Raw genomic sequence first — 22,931 nt, forward strand, 5'->3', positions numbered from 1 at the left:
GACCAACACTAATTGCTTAATACATAAGAATTGGGTAAAAATACGTGTCACATTCCGTAACTTCCTTCTACGATTGTCCTTCCATCTTTGTATTTCTGCATGGTGTTGTAAATCAACAGGCAAACCTTTTTTCTGTGTCCATCCCTCCTTTTTGGTTGCAGGAAATTGTTACCGAGTCTGAAAACGAAAAAGCCGCAGGAGCTGGTGCTGGTGATTGGGACGGGCATCAGTGCGGCGGTGGCTCCTCAGGTGCCAGCCTTGAAGTCTTGGAAAGGACTCATCCAGGCCCTCCTTGACGCTGCCGTTGACTTCGACCTTCTCGAAGACGAGGAGAGGAGGAAATTTCAGAAGTGTCTCCGTGACGATAAGAACCTTATCCACGTGGCTCACGACCTTATCCAGAAACTGTCGCCGGTGAGTTGGTAGCACATGGAAATAATATTTTTTCATGTTTCAGATGGAAGGGATCCTGATGCCTAGAAAGCATTAAACCCTGACATACACAGAAGCTTTAAACTTGATGTTGATCTTAGTCTGTTTTCCTTTCTTGGCAGCGCACAAGCAATGTCCGCTCTACTTTTCTCAAAGACTGCTTATATGAAGTGTTCGACGACTTGGAGTCCAAAATGGAAGACACCGGGAAGCAGCTCCTTCGGTCAGTGCTCCACTTGATGGAGAAGGGGGCTCTTGTCCTGACCACGAACTTTGACAACCTGCTGGAAATTTATGCCACGGACCAAGGGAAGCAGCTTGAATCGCTTGACCTTACGGACGAGAAGAAGGTAATTGGGAGGAGCTCGTGCTTGTTAATGGCAGCCGTTCTAGTGTGTTCATCCATTTATTTCATAGCAGCATGCCCAGCTCAGGAAGTAAGAGTTTGAGCAAGGCTTAAGAAAGTTACATTTTAAAAGTACGTAAGAATCCCCCATTCCTCCATCTTAACCAGTATTATCAGTTCTGACTGGTAGTTGATTTCCTGGGTTTCAAGCAGGTTTTTTTCTCAGCTGCTCCTGGAGATCCCTGGTATCAGCTAGTAGCTTTCCATTTAAGCACCAACGAGGCATGACTTTGTTCAGTTTCAGAATGTGATCTTGTGTGTTCAGGATGATATGATGGTAAATGATTGCAATTGTAATCTCAGAACACCCCCATAGTAAGTCATGTCATTTCAGACTTATGGCAAATCTAAGTTGAAACTACAGTAGAGTCTCACTTATCCAAGCTAAACGGGCCAGCAGAAGCTTGGATAAGCGAATATCTTGGATAATAAGGAGGGATTAAGGAAAAGCCTATTAAACATCAAATTAGGTTATGATTTTACAAATTAAGCACCAAAACTTCATGTTATACAACAAATTTGACAGAAAAAGTAGTTCAATATGCAGTAATGTTATGTTGTAATTACTGTACTTACAACTTTAGCACCAAAATATCATGATATATTGAAAACATTGACTACAAAAATGGGTTGGATTATCCAGAGGCTTGGATAAGTGAGGCTTGGATGAGTGAGACTCTACTGTATCACCAGATTTCTTCAGAGGTGATGTTCCATTCATTTCCTATGAGGCTGAGAAAGTGTGACTTGCTCAATATCACCCAGTGGATTTCCATGTCAAGCAGGTATTAGAATATGGGTCTCTCAGACTCCGCTGCATCATGTGATTTACCAGACACTATTACAGTTACATTTAAAAAGCTGGATTCTTTACTTTGATATTTCTTAACAATAACACAGCTGCAATTCCACCTGGTCGCAAAAACAAACCAAAAACATATTCTGTATCCCATGATAGTTTTTTTTGTTGCTGTCTTGCCATTCTTGCTGTACACTAGAGAACAGGGCCAAATGTTAAACCATGCTAATATTTTATCCCCATGTTTTTAACCTTCCAGATACTAAAATTCCTTCAGGCAGATCTTTGTTTATGTTGGCACAGTGCCTGGCTTACTTCAAAAGGCAGATACACAATGTTTGTGTATATACACACATTTTCCATGTCCATACCAGAGCTTTTGCCTCCTATAAGGTTTTGGAATATTATATACAGAATGAAAAGATAACAAATAAAAGACAAGTTTGCAAGACAAAAACGTTAAGCGCTGTAAATTGTGGAAGTGTTACAATAACTATGATATTGAGTGTATTCGGAAAACTTTGCCTATGTGGAATATATTTTATACAAAAATTTCACATTGAATAGTGATGGGATACTGAATTTTATGATAAAGGAGTCAACACTTGTGTAAATCATCCTGATTCAAATGCATAGCAAATAGATGTTTCCCATATGAAGAAAATGTGCCTCACCATTTTTGCATCCCACACACCGCTGTACCCCCACCTTATTTTTCAATTCTGCAAGGCAATACCCACCCTCCACCCCTTAGAAACATCCCAAAACTATCTGAAATCATGGTGGTGTAAGTTCCCTTGAATCCACTTGGGCTAAATACTGTCCAGAAGGAAACGCAAAAGTGATGTGACATCCCATCCAGTAACTGCTAAACCGTAACTGTGGCTCCCTAGGAGTTATAGGGGCAAGAACTGGCCCCTGTCCAAGGGAAAGTGAGCGGTCCTTTGGTGAACACTTCTTGTACAATCCTGGACAGGTCTTGGAGTGGGCCCAGGAGAAGAGGAAGCTTAGTGTCCTCCACATACATGGTGTGTACACAAATCCCAGTGGCATCGTGCTCCATCCGGCCGGCTACCAGAATGTGTTACGCAACACAGAAGTCATGGTGAGATTTGCAGCTTTCTGTGGCCTTTTCTCATTTTGTGTGGGAATATTTTCCCTCTACATAATGTGTGGCCCACCAGGTGTTGTTAGCCTTCAATTGAATTGAAAGTGGGTTATCTTCTGTTTGTTTGTTTTTCTTTTCTTTCTGCCTCTATATTTAATTTATACTTCCTTGATATTGAAGAACTGTAAACTTGTTGGAAGTTGAGAAGGAAAAAAAAGTGCAACATTTTGGTAGCCAGATTTCTGCCTCTAATGCCAGTCATTAGAGTAGGTAGATTTTTTTTTTCGTGTCAGGAGCAACCGGAGTTGCTTCTGGAGTGAGAGAATTGGCCGTCTGCAAGGACGTTGCCCAGGGGACGCCCGGATGTTTTTGATGTTTTTACCATCCTTGTGGGAGGCTTCTCTCATGTCCCCGCATGGAGCTGGAGCTGATAAAGGGAGCTCATCCACGCTCTCCCCGGGTGGGATTCGAACCTGGCAGCTTTCAGGTCAGCAACCCAACCTTCAAGTCACTTAGTCCACTACGCCATCTGGGGGCTAGTAGGTAGATACACTGATGCATATGTGTGGAAGTCACGAGACATTTCTGTACCTCCTTTTCCTTCTCTTTTCTTACTTTTTAAATTTTATTTGAAAAGCGGGAGATCCAGAAATTGTATGAAGCCAAATCTTTCTTGTTCCTGGGTTGTGGCTGGACTGTGGATGATACCACCTTCCAAGCCCTCTTCCTCGAAGCTGTGAAGCACAAGTCAGACCTGGAGCATTTCATGCTTGTGCGCCGCGGAGATGTGGACGAGTTCAAGAAACTCCGGGAAAACATGCTGGACAAAGGGATCAAAGTGATCTCATATGGAGATGAATACACAGACTTGCCAGAGTATTTTGAGAGACTCACAAATGAGATCTCCAACCAGTGTCATCCAGGTAAGGGGAACAACGACATCAATTGTATGAATGACATGTATGTTCAGACTTGACTCCAGTGAATTCAAGGTGTTAAACATAGCTGTTCTTTCCCCCCAGTTATCTTCCCCAAATTGCTGTTAGTTTCATATTCTCAGTGGGATCTTGAACCTGGATATTCTAGTTACTCAAACAGTTACACATACCATCTCTCTGATCTTGGTAATAGTTGAGTTTAACTGTCGTGGGGGGATTGTTGTGAGTTGAGGTCACAATTATACGAGGGCTATCCAGAAAGTAGGCTACGTTTTGGATTTTAAAAAGGACAAAATATAGGATAAATCATTTACCATATGCAGCTGAAAAACACATCCCAAAACTACAATCTCATGTAATCCCCATTTAAATTTAACCACATTTCTTATAGATAAATGAGTTTGAAAAGTACTGCACCAGTAAATTTGCCGCCTCTCTCCTCCGTTTCCAACAATGGGGGCGTGGCTGGCAGCGCAGCGTTTTGGCTACGCTGCAGGAAGGGAGAAGGGGGAAGAGATGAGGACACAAGCGGGGAATTTACTGGTGCAGTACTTTTCAAATTCATTTATCTATAAGAAACGTGGCTAAATTTAAATGGGGATTACATGAGATTGTAGTTTTGGGATGCGTCTTTCAGCTGCATATGGTAAATGATTTATCCTATACTTAGTCCTTTTTAAAATCCAAAACGTAGCCTACTTTCTGGATAGCCCTCATATCTACCTCTGAATTGTCAGTGTTGAAAGGGGTTGTAATCCAAAAATCAGCAAGGCACAGGTTTTGGGAAGCTTGTTCACAGCAGATGATTTACTATTACAGCTATTCCATGGTGTTGGGCTTCATCAAAAAGGAAATGGGTTTGGAATACTGTCAATAGCTAACGTTTTTGGGAGGCCTGCTATAAGCACAAAATGTTTTGTAGCTACGTCTTTAGTCTGCATGACTTTGCCACCTTCAAACCACAGCATCTTTTTCATTTCCCACTCAGGTATACCCCAGGAGGGACAATTAAATGGCACTGATGGAGCGCACGCTGAAATCAAAGGAACGGAGCTCACTTAATGCTCAAAAGCCCCTAAGGTCAGCTGGAAAGACAAGTCTTGTTAAGCTGTAAGTTACCATTGACATGGACATTCATAATGGCTCAAGACTTAACAGGTTGTATCTTGGAAAACATGGAAGTTCCTTAAAAAGGACGTCATAGATGCCTCTTTTAAAAACACGTCACATTACAGGGGCCCATCTGATGCCAGCAGAAGTGAGCCGTGGTTGTAATTAGTTACTTCTTACTCCAGATTGACAAAGATGGATTTGAAGGGGAAGTTATTTTTAAAGGGAATATCTTTGTACTGCAATTTAACTTGGCATGAGTAAAGGACTTGGTCAGGCATAAATGAAGAAAGTTGTTGGCAGCTAATGTCAGCTTAAACAGATATGATAAGGATATCCTTGCAGAGTGATGCTTAGCAAGTTTGCATCCAATGGGACAGAAGAGATACTACTCCAGGCTAGTAACTCAGTTAACTGACCAACTGGGTTCAGAAACAGGAAGCACAAGTGACTTTGGTGGCTCTTGTCCTCTGATGGCTGCAACATGTCCACCATAGAAAGGCCCCTAAGGCTTATTTGCATCAGAGGATGTGGTTTTTATCTGGGATGTAGCAAATAACCATGCAAAATAATTCAATAGAAATTGCATGTCCCTTCATGATGCTGTTTAGCCTTCCATCCATCACCCATCTGCATGATTGAATATCTGAAGTCTTTCTTAGAATATTGTTCCACAGATCCAACAATAAATGAAGGTTATTTTTGTTGAAGGTTGACGTGGAAATATAGAGTATGGTTAAGTCTCTGTGCAGTTAGCAAGGGGTTCTTCCATGAGCGAGTTTATGTGCCTTTTTCAAGCATCCCTTTTCCAAGACCTGCTTGTCTCCCTTTTAATCTGATGTTTTGATATCAACCCTCCACCCAGAGGTCCACAGGTTTTGTTAGGATGTCTCCTATTGCCTTTGGATTTAAGGCCAGTGCCCTTAGATCACTTCTGAAGCTACTAACTCGGTTCAAGGCAAGATCACAAAGCACTTCATCTGCAGCTTTACTGGTTAGCTCGTGCCTGAAATGCAATGCAAGAAGTTGGCAGCTTCAAGCGAGACATATCATTCTCGAGGCCACTCGGAGAACTAAAATCAAGCAAATATTTTCTTGGCACCTTGTTCTTGTGAGGGCCTATCTTGTTTTCTTGCTCTTCTGAAACAAATGATTTGAAGAACTTGACCCTGCACTTCTTGGACCCTTCTAATGTTGGACATGAGGATTGTCTTATCAGTGTGATGTTTTCTATTTAAGGCTGTATGTACAGAGAGATCCATCTTCTCCCTTTATGGAAGAGTTTGCTACTAGTGCTTTTTGTATTCTGCAAGACTGAAACATGAGTGTTTTAAAAATTACCTTTTTAAAATCTTGTTTTATATGTTAGAAGCTGTAATAAAATAATGCTTTTAGACAGATTCATGACTGCACACCAGTGTATGTGAATGCAAGTATAGCTTAGATGTGAATACCAGGAGCTGGTGATGGCTGCTAGCTGCATATTCTACACGTGGAAACAATGACACTCCATTAAGGGGAATCTAAGTCAACTTTAGCTGCAGGGTCCATATTGAAAAGAAACGAAGCATTTTACTAAACTTCAAAACCCAGAAGTCTGTAGGAGAGAGCTGTGGCATAATGTAGATACTTGTGGAAAGTATTTTGTGGTAGGAATTATCAGAAACACACACTCATAGTATCTGTTTTTCATACATTTCTTCCCCTTCCTCTAGTGGAAAAAAACTAAACCCATTTCTGCTTCAGACCCTTCTTCGCTTTGAACTGTGGCTGACTGCAACCATGCTTAACTTGTTTAATTGTAACCAAGTAATGATGGTTTGATGTTGGCTTGTCTTACACCATCCACAGATCATGTTGTCCAGTTTGGTGGCTTAGATGATGCCAAGCCATGTTTAAAACAAAGGCTTAGGAGGAATCTCCTTTCCTGTAATTTCCAGAGTCCTAGTCTCCAGGGCAGCAGAAAGGAAGCCTGCTCCCTCTTCCTTATGGCACCTTTTCAGATATTTAAACATGGCTGTCATGTCTCCTCTGAAGGATAAACAGACCCAATTCTTTAAGCTGCTCCTCAGAGGAATTATTCATGGTTTCCAGACTTTTGCTCCTTCCTTCCTTTGTACAGATGCAGAGAATACTAGGAGAAAAGAAAGCTACCAGCCTGTTTTAGTGAGTGCTATATAGCCCAGCTTCTGTAAGCCACAGTGGACCCTGTGAATCTTCAGAAAAAACAAAACGGTAATTGATCTTTCAAACAAGGTCCATATGCTTTATGTGCCTTGTTTCAAAATGGCTTATGGCCACTAGAAACATTTTATTTCCAGCCAGAATACTTCGGTGAAGGTGAGAAGAAACCATGTGGGTGCCACAAGGGGAAGGTTCCCATAGCCTATAGATCACCTGCTCCATTATTTTGTGAAGTTTGAGATACATTATATTTCAGTACAACTCCTCTGCAACTGTACATTGAAGGAAAGGTTAGCAGACAAACTGCATACTTAAAAACATTAGCTGTCATTAACGGTATTGTGGAAGAAATGAAAAGAATTCAGTAGCCTATTTCTTTCTAGTCCTCTGGCTTCTTACTGTTGCAAAGAGGAACTCGGTGGTTTTTTTTCTTAAATAAATTTTATTATATAAATTACTTTTTAGCAGACAGCATTCAACTTATTGCACTACAGCACATCTGCAATACCGAGCTACAAGACATCCTCGTAAGAGTTTTGTATTATTCAACATAGCACTTTATACCAGGATCAAGAGGCACTCTGAAGGGAGGGGGAAGTGGACAGCAGAAAAGCAGCAAGCGGCCACCAGCATTATTACTCCTACCAGAAAATCCCTTTCGCGTGCTGGTTTCATAGGGGAAAAGCCAGCACATTTACGCAAGTCAAGACTTCTGTGGGCTAGGCTTACTTTGACTTCTGTTGATTGGGTAGGAAAGGCTAAGAGGTGAGGCAGTGAGAGACTGAAACATATCCTCTGTCAATAAGGAAGGGAGGGTCATTTAAGCATTGCCCACTCTTTGATGTAATATGCTTATTGATAAGAGTCAAAATGAATTCACATAACTAGTTCTTTCTATATCCAGACTGGGTTTTTTCCTTGTTTGCATGAGGAGGGAGAAGGGTTAAGGGGGTTGTTTGCAGCATTGCGTACCCCATGCTTCAGCATTGCCGATGCAGCTTGGGTGTATATCATTGTGCAAAATTACAGCATGTGCACCAGCAGGGAAGTTCAACACAAACAGGGTCTGATATTTGTGCAATGATTTTCAAGCAGTGGTCTGTATATAGCACCTCAAAATGCAACAAAAGCAGCTTTTTCTCCGATGAACTGTAATTAGAAATCAGGAATGGCCTTGGTTTGCAACTCTGTGAAAAGGCCCCACAGTGCCCTGCAACCGTTGCATAACCAAGGGCCTGGGGCAACGCCTGGCAAGCCCTGCTGTGAAAAGTCCAGATAGGTGGGCTTCTTTAAGGCATCCTTAGCCTGCCCCTCTGGAAGCAGCAGGTCTCAGCTTTATTTTGGGGAAGAGTTGGAAAGCCTTTGATCAAAGCAAGCTGCAAGGCCGAAGCTTGACTTGCTAAAGTATCACCAAAGCTGCATCTCTCCCATCCTACTAGAAAACAGCCTGTTTGTCATGGCAACACCTAACCATGCTTTGCCACTAAAACATAATCTAGAATGGCTCCGTGAGCTCACTGAGTTTTAAACAATGCAGAGGTAGAGCAGCCCCCCTCCTCCCAAAGTCTGATGACACCCATTAACCTGGGATGAGCAATACAAAGCTGAGGGCTTGAACAGTGTGCCAAGGAGGCAGAATGAAGGAAGACAGGAAAGAGGGCCAACCGACCGGAGGACAATAGGGACAGCAAATTCTAAAGCTAGAAAAAGACTTTTCCTTCCTCAAAACCTTTCAGAGCATGAGGCTAATTTCAAAGAGGTGGAACAGAATTAAACCTGCACATTACATAAGAGGAAGTTATGTGTATTGATGAAACCAAGACAAAGATGAAAAGACGGGTAAAACAGCCCCTTCTAGCATCCCTTCATTCTGTGTCACACTATGAGAAAATAGAAAAGTGCTAAGACAGTCACATTGGAAAAGCACATTCTGAGATATCTGCAGACAGGAATTTGGTGCAATAACTGGTGGTTTAAGCTTTCATGAGAGCAGCAACCACAGCCTTGGCATTAAGGCTACGCAGGTCACAGTAGGTTTGTCCGGTACCCACAAACACAATGGGCTTACTAGTGATGTACGTCATGGAGATGGCAGCACCAACCTAAGATGGAGAGAAGAGCACTCCTTAGGAACAAATGAAATGGCTTAGTTCACTAGGCATTAATCTGTCCTTTAAAAAAATACTGATGTACTTTGTGGCTAATCAGATTACTATGAAAAATGTTTTAGTCACATATTTTATGTATACATTGCTTTTCACATCCTCTCAAAAAAAGCGAATACAATTGCACGTTTACCTTGTCATCAATCGTGTCAAATTTGGTGAGTACTATTCCATCAATGAGGCGCGGGGTCTGAGCCATAGAGTGATCAGCAAGGGCCTTGTTGAACTTGACCTGAGGTTGAAGAAGATAAAAAATACTCTCGGTGAAATATTCACCAACACTGTGCTGTGAAATATTCTACAAATAATAATAATAATAATAATTTTATTTTTGTACCCCGCCACCATCTCCCCAGAGGGACTCGGGGCGGCTTACAGATATAAAACCAACATACAATAATATCAAATACAAAAACACACAAATAAATTTAAAAGGCATTAAAAATCACAATCATTATAAAACACTTGAGAAACACAGCAATAAAAACATAAAATGAGCTGGGCAAAGTGCACTGAGTGGAACTTGTAAACAAGAAGGAAGTTAAGGTGCTACAAGGTCATGGGAAGAGCCTTAGACTGGGGTGAACACTGAGGCTATGTCAAGGAGTTAACAAAGAGGTACAACTGGTCAGAAGAGACCGCTAGTACAAGGGTTTAGTATACAGTGGGCGGTACTTCTTCAAAGGCCTGTTTGAAGAGACAGGTTTTCAGGCTCTTCCTGAACACTTCCAAGGTGGAAGGAACCCCAAACACAATCTAAAGCAGGTTTCTTCAACCTGTGGCACTCCAGATGTTTTGGATTTCAATTCCCAGAATTCCTGACCACTTAACAAGCTGGAAAGGGCTTCTGGGAGTTGGAGGCCCAAACACCTGGAGGGCTGCAGGTTGAAGAGGCCTAATCTAAAGCAATGCCCTTCTAATGCAAGAATCCACAGCTAAAGCAATCAAACATCCAATTCCCTTCCCCTGTAACACAGATAACTACATTAATACGTAGATTTAAAATTATTGTTGGATTTTGCATTCCCAGAAAAAAATGCCTATGTCCCTATCTTTATCCCACCCCAACCTTCAAAAAGGACAAAAAATGTTTTTCATGAGCAAGGAGTTCTGACAAGCAAAACATGTCACTTCTGCTCAGTGGAATATGAATTCAGTGGTGAGCCTTTGGCAATCCACACCACTAACCCATGTACCCGGAGCGTGCATTTGTTACTCATTCTGGTTATATGAGAACTATGTGAATCAGTCCATATGGAAAGGGATGGTTTACCACCTCGTGTTTGCATTTCAAAAACTAGAAAGGCTGAGGAACTCACCAGCTGATCCACAGCTTCGTTTCCCACCAAGGCTTCTCCCACAAACAGGACAAGGTCAGGGGTGTTGACTGCAATGAGTTTGGCTAGAGCTGTCATCAAAGGGGCATTGTCCTGCATTCGGCCAGCTGTGTCCACCAAGACCACATCAAAACCTTGGTTTCGTGCTAAGAAACAGATGGATAAAGTAGCAATTTAACCAGGGATAATAAAAGACTTCTGGCAAGAATGGGAACATATTGAAATTTATAGCTGGCTTTCTCCTATGAAACAGCATCAACAAAGACCCCAAAAGTGTTTCTTGCAAACATAGATTATCATCATGCGTTTTTCCAACAGAATCTAAATCCAGGGTATTTGGAGTTTCCACATAACATATTCACCTTGATGCATACTGTTTGCAGCACCAAGATCATAATAGTACTCAGCTTCTTATATTTTGCACAAAAGCAGTACTCACTAATGTAATTTCACAAAAAGCAAAATTCTTCAATTGAAATTTGGCAGCTGAAATAGGACTGTAATTTATTAGTTCTGCTGACCACACATTATGCACAACATCTAAGCAGTGCTTACAACCTATCTGGAAGTCCCTTTCAGTTCCCTCTTATGGCTGGTCAGACACCGTTCCAAACCACAATAGAAGAACATGGAGGAATGAGACATAGGTGTGGGAAGGGATTCGCATCTCTCACGTCTATTCTGTTTCTTTAGCTTTTTGCAGCCTGGGAAAGGAGCGTATCCAACGCCAAGAGAGAGGCCTTACCATACAGAATGGCCTCCATGGCAATGCCCGCAGCATCCTTTCCATATCCCTTCTCGTAGAGCTGGACCATGACGCGGCCGCTGTGATTCTCTGGAGGATGCAAAGCATTCAGGCGGCGGGTGTGAGTCCGCAGCTGCTCCACGGCTCCAGCTCGAAATGTATCACAGGCAGCAATCAGGACACTAAACCCGTTTTCAATGAGCCAAAATGAAATCTGAGGAAGAAGAGGAAGAATGTTTCCATAAAGAAATCCAACTGACCTATGGCCCTCTGCATATTGTCTCCCATTTCCTTTTAGTCACTGCAAGCATTGCCAAAGATGAGGGATATAATTCATAAAGATATAAAAGGGAATTATTAAAAATAGATGCCAAAAGGAGTGATAACATCCAGTAGATTTTGGCTTGATTTTCAAATTGTAGTTACCTTTAAGGTCTGCTTATAATAATGTGATGTGGAAAAAAGACTCTGGATGTGGAAAAGAAACATGATTCTATTATTGAAAATAGGCCAAGATGTTTTAGTCTGGAAATGTTCTCATGAATAAGTGGGGAAAAAACATGCTGAGACAAAGAAAATATCTCAGGGGTGCCACCTATGTAATTATTGGAATACTGTAGAAGTTAAGATTTTAGTGAGAATCTATGGGTTGACTACTTTTTTTTCCTAAGATGAAAGTGGGCCACTAGCTGCCAAAGTTAAAATATGCAGTACTGAAGAACTCAAGAAACCTTGGAGACACTTTTGTTCATTTTCAATTGATAGGAGAAAAATAAAACACATAGTAACAAGAAAATAAATCTATTAATCCAGGGCTGGGGCTTCCTCTCACTATCTCCATGGAATGACCCATAACTAGATCATGGATTGTCCGAGTCCCATTAGATTCACACTATCTATATCACCCACATGTAGGCCCTGTAAATACCTTGGCCAGATTGGTCGATTTCCCCACTCCATTGACACCGCAAAATGTGATGACGTAGGGCCGGCGGTGGCGCTGGGCATCCATCACATCACGCAGGACATCCACGCGACGTTGGGGCTGTAGGATTTGCACCAGAGACTCCTGGAGGGCCTGCTTGACCGTTGAAGTCACCGCTGGGAAATTGGAAGCAAACTGTGATCAAAGAAGTCAAATCTCTTCCTGCCATTCCAACATTAACAAGTTCTTTGTAGAGAGGCAGCTTTGTCTAAGCAGAGCAAGATGAAACCTCTGTAGAATAGGATACGTCCTGTTTAGTGAATAGGAAACCTTCTTCCCCTCTAGATAAGGCCTGATCTTCCGAACATCTTCATCCAGTCTTTGGTCCTAATTGTCACTTTGAAAGACTCGGGGATTTTACTACACTATCATTAACAAGCAGGACACATGACCAGGGTAGATTTTCAGTGATTTTTAGAGCTTCCACTATAAGCCATCTCAATTCTGGATTAGCATTGCCTTTAGCAGTAGTAGCAGTAGTAGTAGTAATAATAATAATGATGATGATGATGATGATAATAATAATGCGGGGGAAATTTCTTTGTACTCCAGAACTGTTTTTAGTAAATAAGTAATTTATTTATAGGGTTGTTGTATGTCTTTCGGGCTGTGTGGCCATGTTCCAGAAGCATTCTCTCCTGACGTTTCGCCCACATCTATGGCAGGCATCCTCAGAGGTTGTGAGGTATGGAGAAAACTAAGCAAAGAGGTTAATATATATCTGTGGAAAGTCTAGGGTGAGAGAGGTCAGTGTGAATGTGTAGTTAATCACTTAAATTAGCATTGAAAAGCTTATCTGCTGTCTTCTTCCTGCCTCTGGGGCATCCTTTGTTTAGAGTCGTTAACTGCCCTTGGTTGATTCATGTCTGGAAACCCTCTGTTTTCAGAGTATTGCTTTTTATTTACTGTTCTGATTTTTGAGTTTTGTAATACTGGTAGCCAGATTTTGTTCATTTTCATGGTTTCTTCCTTTCTGTTGAAGTTGTCCACATGCTTGTGGATTTCAATGGCTTCTCTGTGTAGTCTGACATGATAGTTGTTAGAATGGTCCAGCATTTTTGTGTTCTCAAATAGTATTCTGTGTCCAGGCTGGTTCATCAAATGCTCTGCTATGGCTGATTTCTCTGGTTGAATTAGTCTGCAGTGCCTTTCATGTTCTTTGACTCTTGTTTGGGCGCTGCGTTTGGTGGTCCCTATGTAGACTTGTCCACAGCTGCATGGTATCCGGTAGACTCCTGCAGAAGAGAGAGGATCCCTCTTGTCCTTCGCTGACCGTAGCATTTGTTGGATTTTCTTCGTGGGTTTGTAGATAGTTTGTAGGTTGTGCTTCTTCATCAGCTTCCCTATGCGGTCAGTAGTTCCCTTGATGTATGGTAAGTACACCTTTCCTCTGGGTGGATCTTTGTCTTGACTCTCATGGCTTGTTCTTGGCCTTGCAGCTCTTCTGATGTCTGTGGTGGAGTATCCATTGGCCTGTAGAGCCCAGTTTAGGTGGTTGAGTTCACCTTGGAGGAGGTGAGGTTCGCAGATTCTTTGTGCACGGTCTGTCAGGGCTTTGATTGTGCTCCTTTTTTGACTTGGGTGATGGTTGGAGTTTTTATGAAGGTATCTATCTGTGTGTGTAGGTTTTCTGTAAACTGTGTGGCCCAATTGTTGATTGGGTTTGCGGATGACCAGAACATCTAGAAATGGCAGTTTTCCTTCCTTTTCTTTTTCCATGGTGAATTGGATGTTTGGGTGGATGCTGTTAAGATGGTCCAGGAACTTGCTGAGTTCTTCCTCTCCATGGCTCCAAATCGTGAAGGTGTCATCTACGTATCTGAACCAAACAGTTGGCTTTTTTGGTGCTGTTTCTAGGGCCTGTTTTTCAAAGTATTCCATATAGAAATTTGCTACTACTGGGCTGAGAGGGCTCCCCATGGCCACTCCATCCTTCTGTTCATAGAATCCAGTGTCCCACTGAAAGTAGCTAGTGGTGAGGCAATGGTGAAACAGGGCTGTGATGTCTTCTGGGAAGTTTTGTTTGATTAGTGTGAGGGTGTCAGCTACTGGGACTTTGGTAAAAAGGGACACCACATCAAAGCTGATCAGGATGTCCTTGGTGCTTAGATTGAGGTTGCTGATCTTTTCTATAAAGTGTGTAGAGTCCTTGATATAATGTGCAGTGAGCCCAATGTGGGTTTGTAGCTGTGTAGCCAGAAATTTTGCCAGGTTGTAAGTCGGCGATCCAATGGCACTTACAATGGGTCTGAGTGGGATGGCGTCCTTGTGGATTTTGGGGAGTCCGTAGAGCCTGGGTGGGAGGGCTTCTGATTTGCACAGCTGTTGGCGTATGTCAAAGTTAATGGAGGAGTTCTTGATTAGAGTGTTCGTTTTTCTGGTGATTTTGTTGGTGGGGTCTTGTTTCAGTTTCTTGTAAATTTACTTACCATACATCAAGGGAACTACTGACCGCATAGGGAAGCTGATGAAGAAGCACAACCTACAAACTATCTACAAACCCACGAAGAAAATCCAACAAATGCTACGGTCAGCGAAGGACAAGAGGGATCCTCTCTCTTCTGCAGGAGTCTACCGGATACCATGCAGCTGTGGACAAGTCTACATAGGGACCACCAAACGCAGCGCCCAAACAAGAGTCAAAGAACATGAAAGGCACTGCAGACTAATTCAACCAGAGAAATCAGCCATAGCAGAGCATTTGATGAACCAGCCTGGACACAGAATACTATTTGAGAACACAAAAATGCTGGACCATTCTAACAACTATCATGTCAGACTACACAGAGAAGCCATTGAAATCCACAAGCATGTGGACAACTTCAACAGAAAGGAAGAAACCATGAAAATGAACAAAATCTGGCTACCAGTATTACAAAACTCAAAAATCAGAACAGTAAATAAAAAGCAATACTCTGAAAACAGAGGGTTTCCAGACATGAATCAACCAAGGGCAGTTAACGACTCTAAACAAAGGATGCCCCAGAGGCAGGAAGAAGACAGCAGATAAGCTTTTCAATGCTAATTTAAGTGATTAACTACACATTCACACTGACCTCTCTCACCCTAGACTTTCCACAGATATATATTAACCTCTTTGCTTAGTTTTCTCCATACCTCACAACCTCTGAGGATGCCTGCCATAGATGTGGGCGAAACGTCAGGAGAGAATGCTTCTGGAACATGGCCACACAGCCCGAAAGACATACAACAACCCTGTGATCCCGGCCATGAAAGCCTTCGACAACACAATTTATTTATACTTCAGATCATATGGCATTAAGAGCAGGTTTACAATGTAAGAACACCAAATCAGGAAATCGACTCCCTATAACAAATGCCTCTGTGTCGTGCGTATAACAGGAGTATTCCAAGTGTGGCTTTTGGGTCAAGTTCAGTCCCATCCATGTTGTGCATTTCTATGCAAGGGTTCAGTGCAGTGTGGAATCCATGAGAGTTCTGCACTTATCTCTAAGGGAAGTAACACTGCCAACCTGGAAGTGACTAATCCGGATAGAGGTTCAGGTATTCAAAATGAAATGACACTTACTAGTAAAAGTGCCCATCACTTTGCCTTCCAACTTCTTTGCAACGGATTCACACAGTTGAACAGCAATCTCAGCAGCTACATTCTTAGCTTGGGAAAGAGGAAACAAATCCCAGAACAATGAGTTAAGATTGCAAAGCCCATCATGTATCCATCTGAATAATTATTCTATGTGCACCAATATAACTATCATGTTAATTCTAACATCTTATCCATCCTTCAACAAGGACAAATAGTATTTTAACCTCATAAGGACTGGTTTGGCACAGGTAGGGGAAAGGAAGATGCAAAGGGAGGTGCATTTATTTCAAAACATATATAATCTCATTATTCTGTAACAGGTTTTATGTTGCATAAAGTTCTAGTTTACAAATAAGTATATAACTTTTAAAAAACCTTATATGTACACATATATATGTACTCAACCATGAAAGCCTACTGGGAAACCTTGACTACGTCACACTTATCAAAAAAAAAAGAAAGAAAGAAAGAAAGAAATCTTACCAAGAATATCCTAAAGAGACTGTCATAAATTGGAGTGCACTTCAAGGTACATAACTTCAACAACAATAAAAGCCAGAACCAGCCTCAGTATGTATTTTTAGATAACTGATTAGCTAGAATATTACAGGGCATCCTGTGTTCCAAAAATAGGATAAGCAATTTCAAAGCTATTTCAAACAAGCTATTAGGCACAATGTCAATCTTGCTGCTAGGCATAATCTACTATCTGCCCTTTTTATATTCCTCCAAAAACTTAGGAACTACGCTCACTAGAGGGTTTTCCCCTTGACCCTTTTTCATAAACTGTTAGAATCAATGGGAAACTCTTAGGATCAATTGCCACCCTATAAGGCCCCAGGACTAGCCAACATAAATCCTTACCAATCAGGTGATCCTTCATCTTTTCCAGTACTGGGTCCATGTCCTCTTTGGCCAAGCTTTTAGAGCCCACGAGGCCCTTTAGCATCCCAAACATGCCCCCAAGACCACCTTTCTTGGCACTAGAAACAGGAAAAGACGGGTAGGTAGCACATTTTTTTCTGCACAGAACACCACATGCGTGTTTTAACAGAACAAGACCTGAATTTCAAAGCATCTCTCATTAGTCCAAGATTCTTCTTGTTAGTTTCTTAACACTTAAAACCCATTTTTTAAACAATTTTCCAAATGTGCTTTCCAGCCCTACACAAAGCATGAATCATTTTCTGCTTGTATACCTATACCTAACACAATACAACTGCTGAATGGCAAACAAAGAGGAGGGACTCAATACACTCCTTCCATGGTTGCTGCTCCCTGACAACAAAACATGAGTCCTGGAAAATATAACTACTAATTTCTTTCTCACAAAAAGCAACTTACGCACAGGGATACAGAATGGAAGCTTCACCTTGTGCTTGAGGAGCTTTGAACCACCTTCTCTTCTTCCATCTCCTCTTCACTCTCACATTCAATTTCACGAAGAAGACCAGGCTCATGGTTGCGATCCCTGACAAGCTGAATTGGATAACAAGAAGACCAAGAAGCAGCACAAGTTACAGTCAGCTTCTTTATCATGAAAACAGTAAACAGTGTTGGGACATTTAAGAATGATGCCTTCATCAGGGAGCTTTCATGTGCTCCAGCCCACTTCATTCAACACCTGAGATATTATTCCCAGATCTACCCACACAAAGAAGGAAAATAATGCCAAGTGTTATGAATACTTTACCATTTCTGCATCAAAATCCTCCATGGGGCAAGTGTCTGCATTTCCATTGGAAGTAGAGTTGCTATAATCAAGTACTTTGGCATTTGAGTTCCCCAGATCCCATACTCTGGGTTTCTTCCCCTTATCCTTCTGAGCATCTGGCTTTGGGGACTTGCTAAGGAAGACAGAAGAGAAACTCCATTAAAACTCAGCTGCCGCGGGAAATAGCAGAAGTCATTTGTAGTGGTCAACCTGAAACTTTGCCGAGGCAAAGTTAACCACACAAATTTATGTTCTGGATTTTCATTTCCTTATCTTATCAACCCAATTATAAGATAGCTGAGCACCCTGGGCCTTCAAAGTCCTCCCCTCACGCTACAAATGCAGTGAGAACCCAGCTATGTTTGAATCCATAACACTGCATTAAGGTTGGATCATAAGGAAAATTAAAATGTATCTACAGAGATGCAACCCCTTAGGCTCAGTATCTCTGGGTGGAAAGGCAAAGGTGCACCAACTCACCGTTACTGGCCTCACTTACTTAGACTTCTCTCCCACTTTCATGCGCTTCCTGAAGAATTCCTCTCGGTTCCTCTGCAGAATCTCATCCTTAGTCAGTTCCTCTCTGTCCCCTGCTGCAGCAGCAGGCTCCTGCTTGACACTGGGGACTGTTTTGGGGGTTGCAACTGCTTCACCTCCAGGAGCTGGGGGGGAAAACAGCATGGCAGGTTTTTTTCCAGCTACAATTTTTGCTCAAAATTAGCAGAGTAGACCTTTGGCAAGTGGGATCAACGCCATTTTTGGTATCCTGATTAAAGGGCAGGAAATGAAGGGGGAAGGAAATGGCAGAAAAAGTGAGAATAAAGATGCATAATCCATTTACAGACATGCACTCTACAGTCCCATTGCAAACAACTGGGAATATTAAGGATGAGCCACTGGGAATACCTATGTGATCCCACATACATCACCAATTAGCTGCAACATTGACTCACCTTCTTTTTTGGAACCTTTGTTTTTCTTATTCTTAGTTTTTTCTTTTGGTTTCTCTCCTCGATTTTCTATCATAGATTTCACTGTTTTTTGGGACTTTGCTGACTGTTCAAAAGTCTTCATGGCAGTGGGAGCTCGGACTTTACTGCTCTCCTCTGCATCCCTGGTTGCAAAGAAGAATACATTTCATAGGTTTGCTCCTTTATCACAATACCAAACATTCTTTTCTCCATGTAATTTGCTTCTGTTGCTTTCTTCAACTGCTCACTTTCAGATACTGCCTGGCATGTTGTTAATGACATAAACAGGTGTACAGTGTTCCCTCACTACTTCGTGGTTCACTTTTCGCGGTTTTTCAATAAACTCTAAAAGACTATTATAAATCATAAAAAATTACAATTTACAGCCTAAGGAAGGGAGGAAGGAGAAGCCAAAGGGAGAGAAAAGGAGCCCAAGCAGCAACGGGAGGAGAAGGAGGTGATTTATCCACACACGATTGGTTGATAAAGACTCAAACTAGTGTATACCTACTAAAATAATGTATAAATATTAAAATAAATATAGATTTCGCGGATTTTCACTTATTGCGGGTGATCCTGGAACCAAACCCCAGCAATAAGTGAGGGAACACTGTAATGAAAAATTAAATCTGCTGCTTTCCTTTAGCAGCCACTGCTGATGGAGATTTCTAGCATTTCCTCCTGCTCCTTCATGATTATTTAGTAAACAAAAAACAAGCCACAGTTTATTGTTATGCAAATGTGTTAAAGCAAGCTTTGAGCAAGTCTTTCCATGAGAGAGGAAGATTTTTAATTTATACCTGAAAATAAACTACAATTCCCCATTTCATTCACAACACAGCAAATTGCAGTTAGTAAAAAAAATGACAGAGCAGAATATAAAAACTCATTTATCCTAATCTGACAATCTTGTTTCTTAACAATTCTGTACACAAAACAATGTTTCTAATTGGTGCAATTAGGAACTGCCATTCATTCTTCATGGCAAATAGAAATTTTAAATTTGGACCCTAGAGATAAGGTAACAACCCAAGGCTTCACATAACCCATTTGTATAACATTTTGTTTACTGATAAACCTGAATATGAAAAAGACAGCTTTACATTGGCAAGGAGACTTATTCTAGGAAGGTCGCTGTGAAGTCTTGACTCTGCCTTTCCTCTCCTTTGCTTCGGTTCTCTCTGTTTAGGTTCCCCAATAGTGTAGATTCCTCCAATTGTATTAGTTTTGGGGTGGAGCTTTAAAACACCCCTAGAGGCCAGTCTCAGTTGGTTCAGTCCATTTGCTTCACAGAGTCTTTTTGCGAGGCCTTCCTTTTTTCTGTATTAGAGCTACAGAGTTTGAGGCCTGGATATTGTCTGAAATTTTAGGCCCCAACAATTCAAACAGGCATTCTTAGCATGTACAGTACAAACTGCATATACCACCAGTCCCAGTGACACCAGAAGCTTGTGGCCAGCCCAAGTTTCACAAAGAGGAGACCATATTCTTTGCATCAGAGACTTCCAGAGTCCCAAAAAGATGACAGCATTTAACACATTCTCCATTTGTAACATATTGTTTAGGGTTATCTTTCCATAGACCTGGGTAGAGTTAGCCCTTTGATCTTTCTGTTTCCAGTAAACTTGTTTTGGTTAACTTTCATCCTGCCTAAAGTGCCTCTATGTTAAGGGACCTGATCTCAACAGAAGGTATACAGATAGCCCCTGAGTAAAGCCAGACACCATAGCTCTCCCAAAGGCTTGGGCATGCCATCAGTCACACCTCTTGAATATGGCCCAGAGAACTGAACACCGATAAAAATTCACTTGAAAAACACCCAGTTTGTTTTTATAAAAAAGATTTAGTTTTCAACAGATTGTTTCCCAGCATACACCGAGATTTGCCTTCTCTAGCTATAAATACTGGGTATTTTCCCCCTAAAGGAAGAAACTGCCCACATGGGAGCATACTGTACTTAAAAAGACTCCACCATAGAAAAGCCTAGGGATTGTAACAAACATTGCTAAAGCCAGCAGAGAGTTATAAGTGTGCATACTGCAAAACAGTAATCATGATCAGATCCATCCAAAATTTTCAGGATGCAGTAAATCAAACTTCGCTATAGTTGGGAAACCAATGCTTACTAAGCTTAATTAATTAGTTTCCTCCAAACTCATAAGAAATATGTAGCTTCACTAATGAAATGATTTTCCTGTTACCGTAGGAGATGTAAAAAATCTTCTTTAAAATCAAAGGTGCCATTGAGAATCCCAAGAGTTCCCTTCTGTTGGAACTCATTTCGATATTTGTCTCGGAACTCCTTATGGACATCATCTATTAACTTATCCACGTAAGTTAGAGTCAGGATTTTCTGAAACCCAACCTACAAGAAGAACAGATATTGTTACAAAGAGAATCACAAATCACAGATTGATAACGGTCACAAATAATAACCATTTCTAGTTCAGAAATTGACACCTCAAGCACACAATCCACTCTTTCCAGGTTCATTTTTCCACATCTCCATTAATAAATAAGGAAATGTTTCCTGCCATATCAAGATCTAATTTCAGTGAAATTGAACCAACAAGGATTCATAAACCAACAAAGCTTGGTTTAAATCTACTTTATAAACCTGGCTTGTTTGGATGCACTTAACAATAATCGCACAATCTTCCATCTTTGTTTATCCACTCATGTGGACAGAAGGTTACAAAAACCCAATTGCAATGTATTTAACCAAGACAGTTTTTTTAATTTATTGCTACATCCAAAGGTATTAAATTAGTAAAGAAGCCAGATCTTGATCAAAGCCTAGTTGTGTTTCTAAATAGGTAAATGATCCAAATACAAAATGTATTATGACAAAGTCTGGTGCAAAGATGACAAAGACGGTCAATTATGTAGAATGTACTCCAAATCACAGGAAACAAAAAGAACATTCTGGAACCTTTAATAACAATACATCCATGATTAAAGGAAAGATCTTTATCCCAGTGATGTTTATTTTCTTGCAGTATTTTGAAAATGAGCTTTTTTTTCTAACAGCTTTAAGTATACAAGAGTTCACTTACTACAAAGACAAGCTCAAATTGATTGTCCAGCTTGTACTTCAGCGTAAGGGCTTCATGGGTGAAAGAATTATTGCCACCTCGCTCCTGAGAAGAGAAGAAATATATTCATAAGGATTAAAACTCCCTTTTGAGTTTTAGAAAGAAAGTGAAGACCTGGCTATGCGAGCAAGCGTTCAAAGAATAAGTTTCGTTGGTTTCGACGCGGTCTGGACTAAGGTTTATGTACAAGGTTTTGTGGATGAATGGCTCAAGTATTTTGTATTATTTTAAATCTGTTTTTAATTGCTTAAGTTTTATTCTTTTGTATTGTTGTATATTGGCATCGTATTCTGCCAGTTTTGTAAGCCGCCCTGAGTCCCTTCGGGTGAGAAGGGCGGGATAGAAGTGATGAAATAAATAAATAAATAAATATAAATAAATATAAAGGTCAATTCTCACATTGCAGGAGCTATAGAGATTAAGCTTCAACTTTCCTCCCAGTTCAGTAGAACCAGTGCTAATTCTTTGGGCTAAAAAAATATTTCAAAGTTGACAAAGCAGTGGCCAGTCTTTAGGTGCCAATTTTTTTCCAGACCTGTTTGCAAGCATTTAATGCTACTGTCAAGTGTTCTGCTGCAATTCAATCTATATAAACTTTGACCTCAATAATTTTTCTTAAATATATTTTCCTCCTTTCTCCTGAAAGTGGGACTTGTGGCACCTTGCAACAAAGTAGAGATATAAACACATACATATATTAATACATGGTTGAATTTAAATCAATTAAAGCACAACAAGGAAAGTATAGCAGAGATTCATCAAAAGATTATAAGATTTCAGGCATTTTGATGTCCGACCAAATAACCGAGATGTTATTGCAGGCTACAATTAAGAACATTTAGCTTAAGCGGCTGAGGGGGGAAAGGAAAGGGCCCCAGGCTGTTAGGAATGGTGGGACTTGGGAGTCCAAAACACCTGGAGGCAGGGCCCAAGTCTGCTCCAAAGCGTGAAGGCCTCACCTGGAGGAGGACGGAGCGGATGAGCGCGTTCACGGGGGCGGTGCAGGCCGCCGCGGGGCCGCGCACGCCCTGGAAGCACCACAGCACCAGGCCCCCTTTGCTGAAGATGGTGAAGAAGTCCAGCATGGTGGCGGAGGAGAGAGGGGCTCCGGGCCCCGCGGGAAAGGGCGAGAGCAGGCCGAGGCGCCGGGGAACCAGCCCGACTGCCTGACCCACGTCAGGTTAGGTCCTAAACTCGGCCTCACTTCCGCCGGAAGCGGCTTCCCTTTTTCAGTGGGCGGGGCTACGTCGAGCAGCGACATCCCGATTGGACCGGACACTTCAAAGGGCGGGGCGAGGTTGAGAAGAGAGAGCTCTGATTGGGCCTTGGACGTCCTGAGGAGAGAGAACGCGAAGTGGGTTTAGTGCTGACGTA

The 22,931-nt window shown here is 41.5% G+C and overlaps 2 protein-coding genes across 4 annotated transcripts in view; one reads left to right on the forward strand and one right to left on the reverse strand.

Moving 5' to 3' along the window:
- Window positions 1-12,039, forward strand: part of fam118b (family with sequence similarity 118 member B) — a 24,877-nt gene extending 12,838 nt beyond the window's left edge. For 2 of the 3 annotated variants that reach the window (XM_062960873.1, XM_062960875.1), the window contains exons 3-7: window positions 162-414; window positions 555-782; window positions 2,614-2,742; window positions 3,383-3,668; window positions 4,672-6,193. In XM_062960873.1, coding sequence (XP_062816943.1) covers window positions 162-414; window positions 555-782; window positions 2,614-2,742; window positions 3,383-3,668; window positions 4,672-4,745 — 970 coding nt within the window. In that variant the 3' untranslated portion in view covers window positions 4,746-6,193. Of the gene's footprint in view, window positions 1-161; window positions 415-554; window positions 783-2,613; window positions 2,743-3,382; window positions 3,669-4,671; window positions 6,194-11,172 lie in introns of those variants that run through there. The other variant, XM_062960874.1, reaches the window with a different exon arrangement.
- On the reverse strand, window positions 8,766-22,775 carry srpra (SRP receptor subunit alpha). Its single transcript, XM_008118248.3, has 14 exons — window positions 22,517-22,775; window positions 21,519-21,602; window positions 20,664-20,827; window positions 18,445-18,605; window positions 17,991-18,153; window positions 17,471-17,624; window positions 17,150-17,256; window positions 16,642-16,760; window positions 15,760-15,846; window positions 12,153-12,325; window positions 11,225-11,438; window positions 10,462-10,625; window positions 9,276-9,374; window positions 8,766-9,079 (listed from the first exon to the last, which is right to left on the reverse strand). The coding sequence occupies exons 1-14, from the start codon at window positions 22,640-22,642 to the stop codon at window positions 8,951-8,953; spliced, it is 1,944 nt and encodes a 647-aa protein (XP_008116455.2). The 5' UTR covers window positions 22,643-22,775; the 3' UTR covers window positions 8,766-8,950.
- Between the last annotated feature and the right edge of the window lie 156 nt (window positions 22,776-22,931).

Source organism: Anolis carolinensis, unplaced genomic scaffold (genome assembly GCF_035594765.1).
Source record: "Anolis carolinensis isolate JA03-04 unplaced genomic scaffold, rAnoCar3.1.pri scaffold_8, whole genome shotgun sequence".
In the NCBI taxonomy this organism is placed as follows: Eukaryota; Metazoa; Chordata; class Lepidosauria; order Squamata; family Dactyloidae; genus Anolis; species Anolis carolinensis.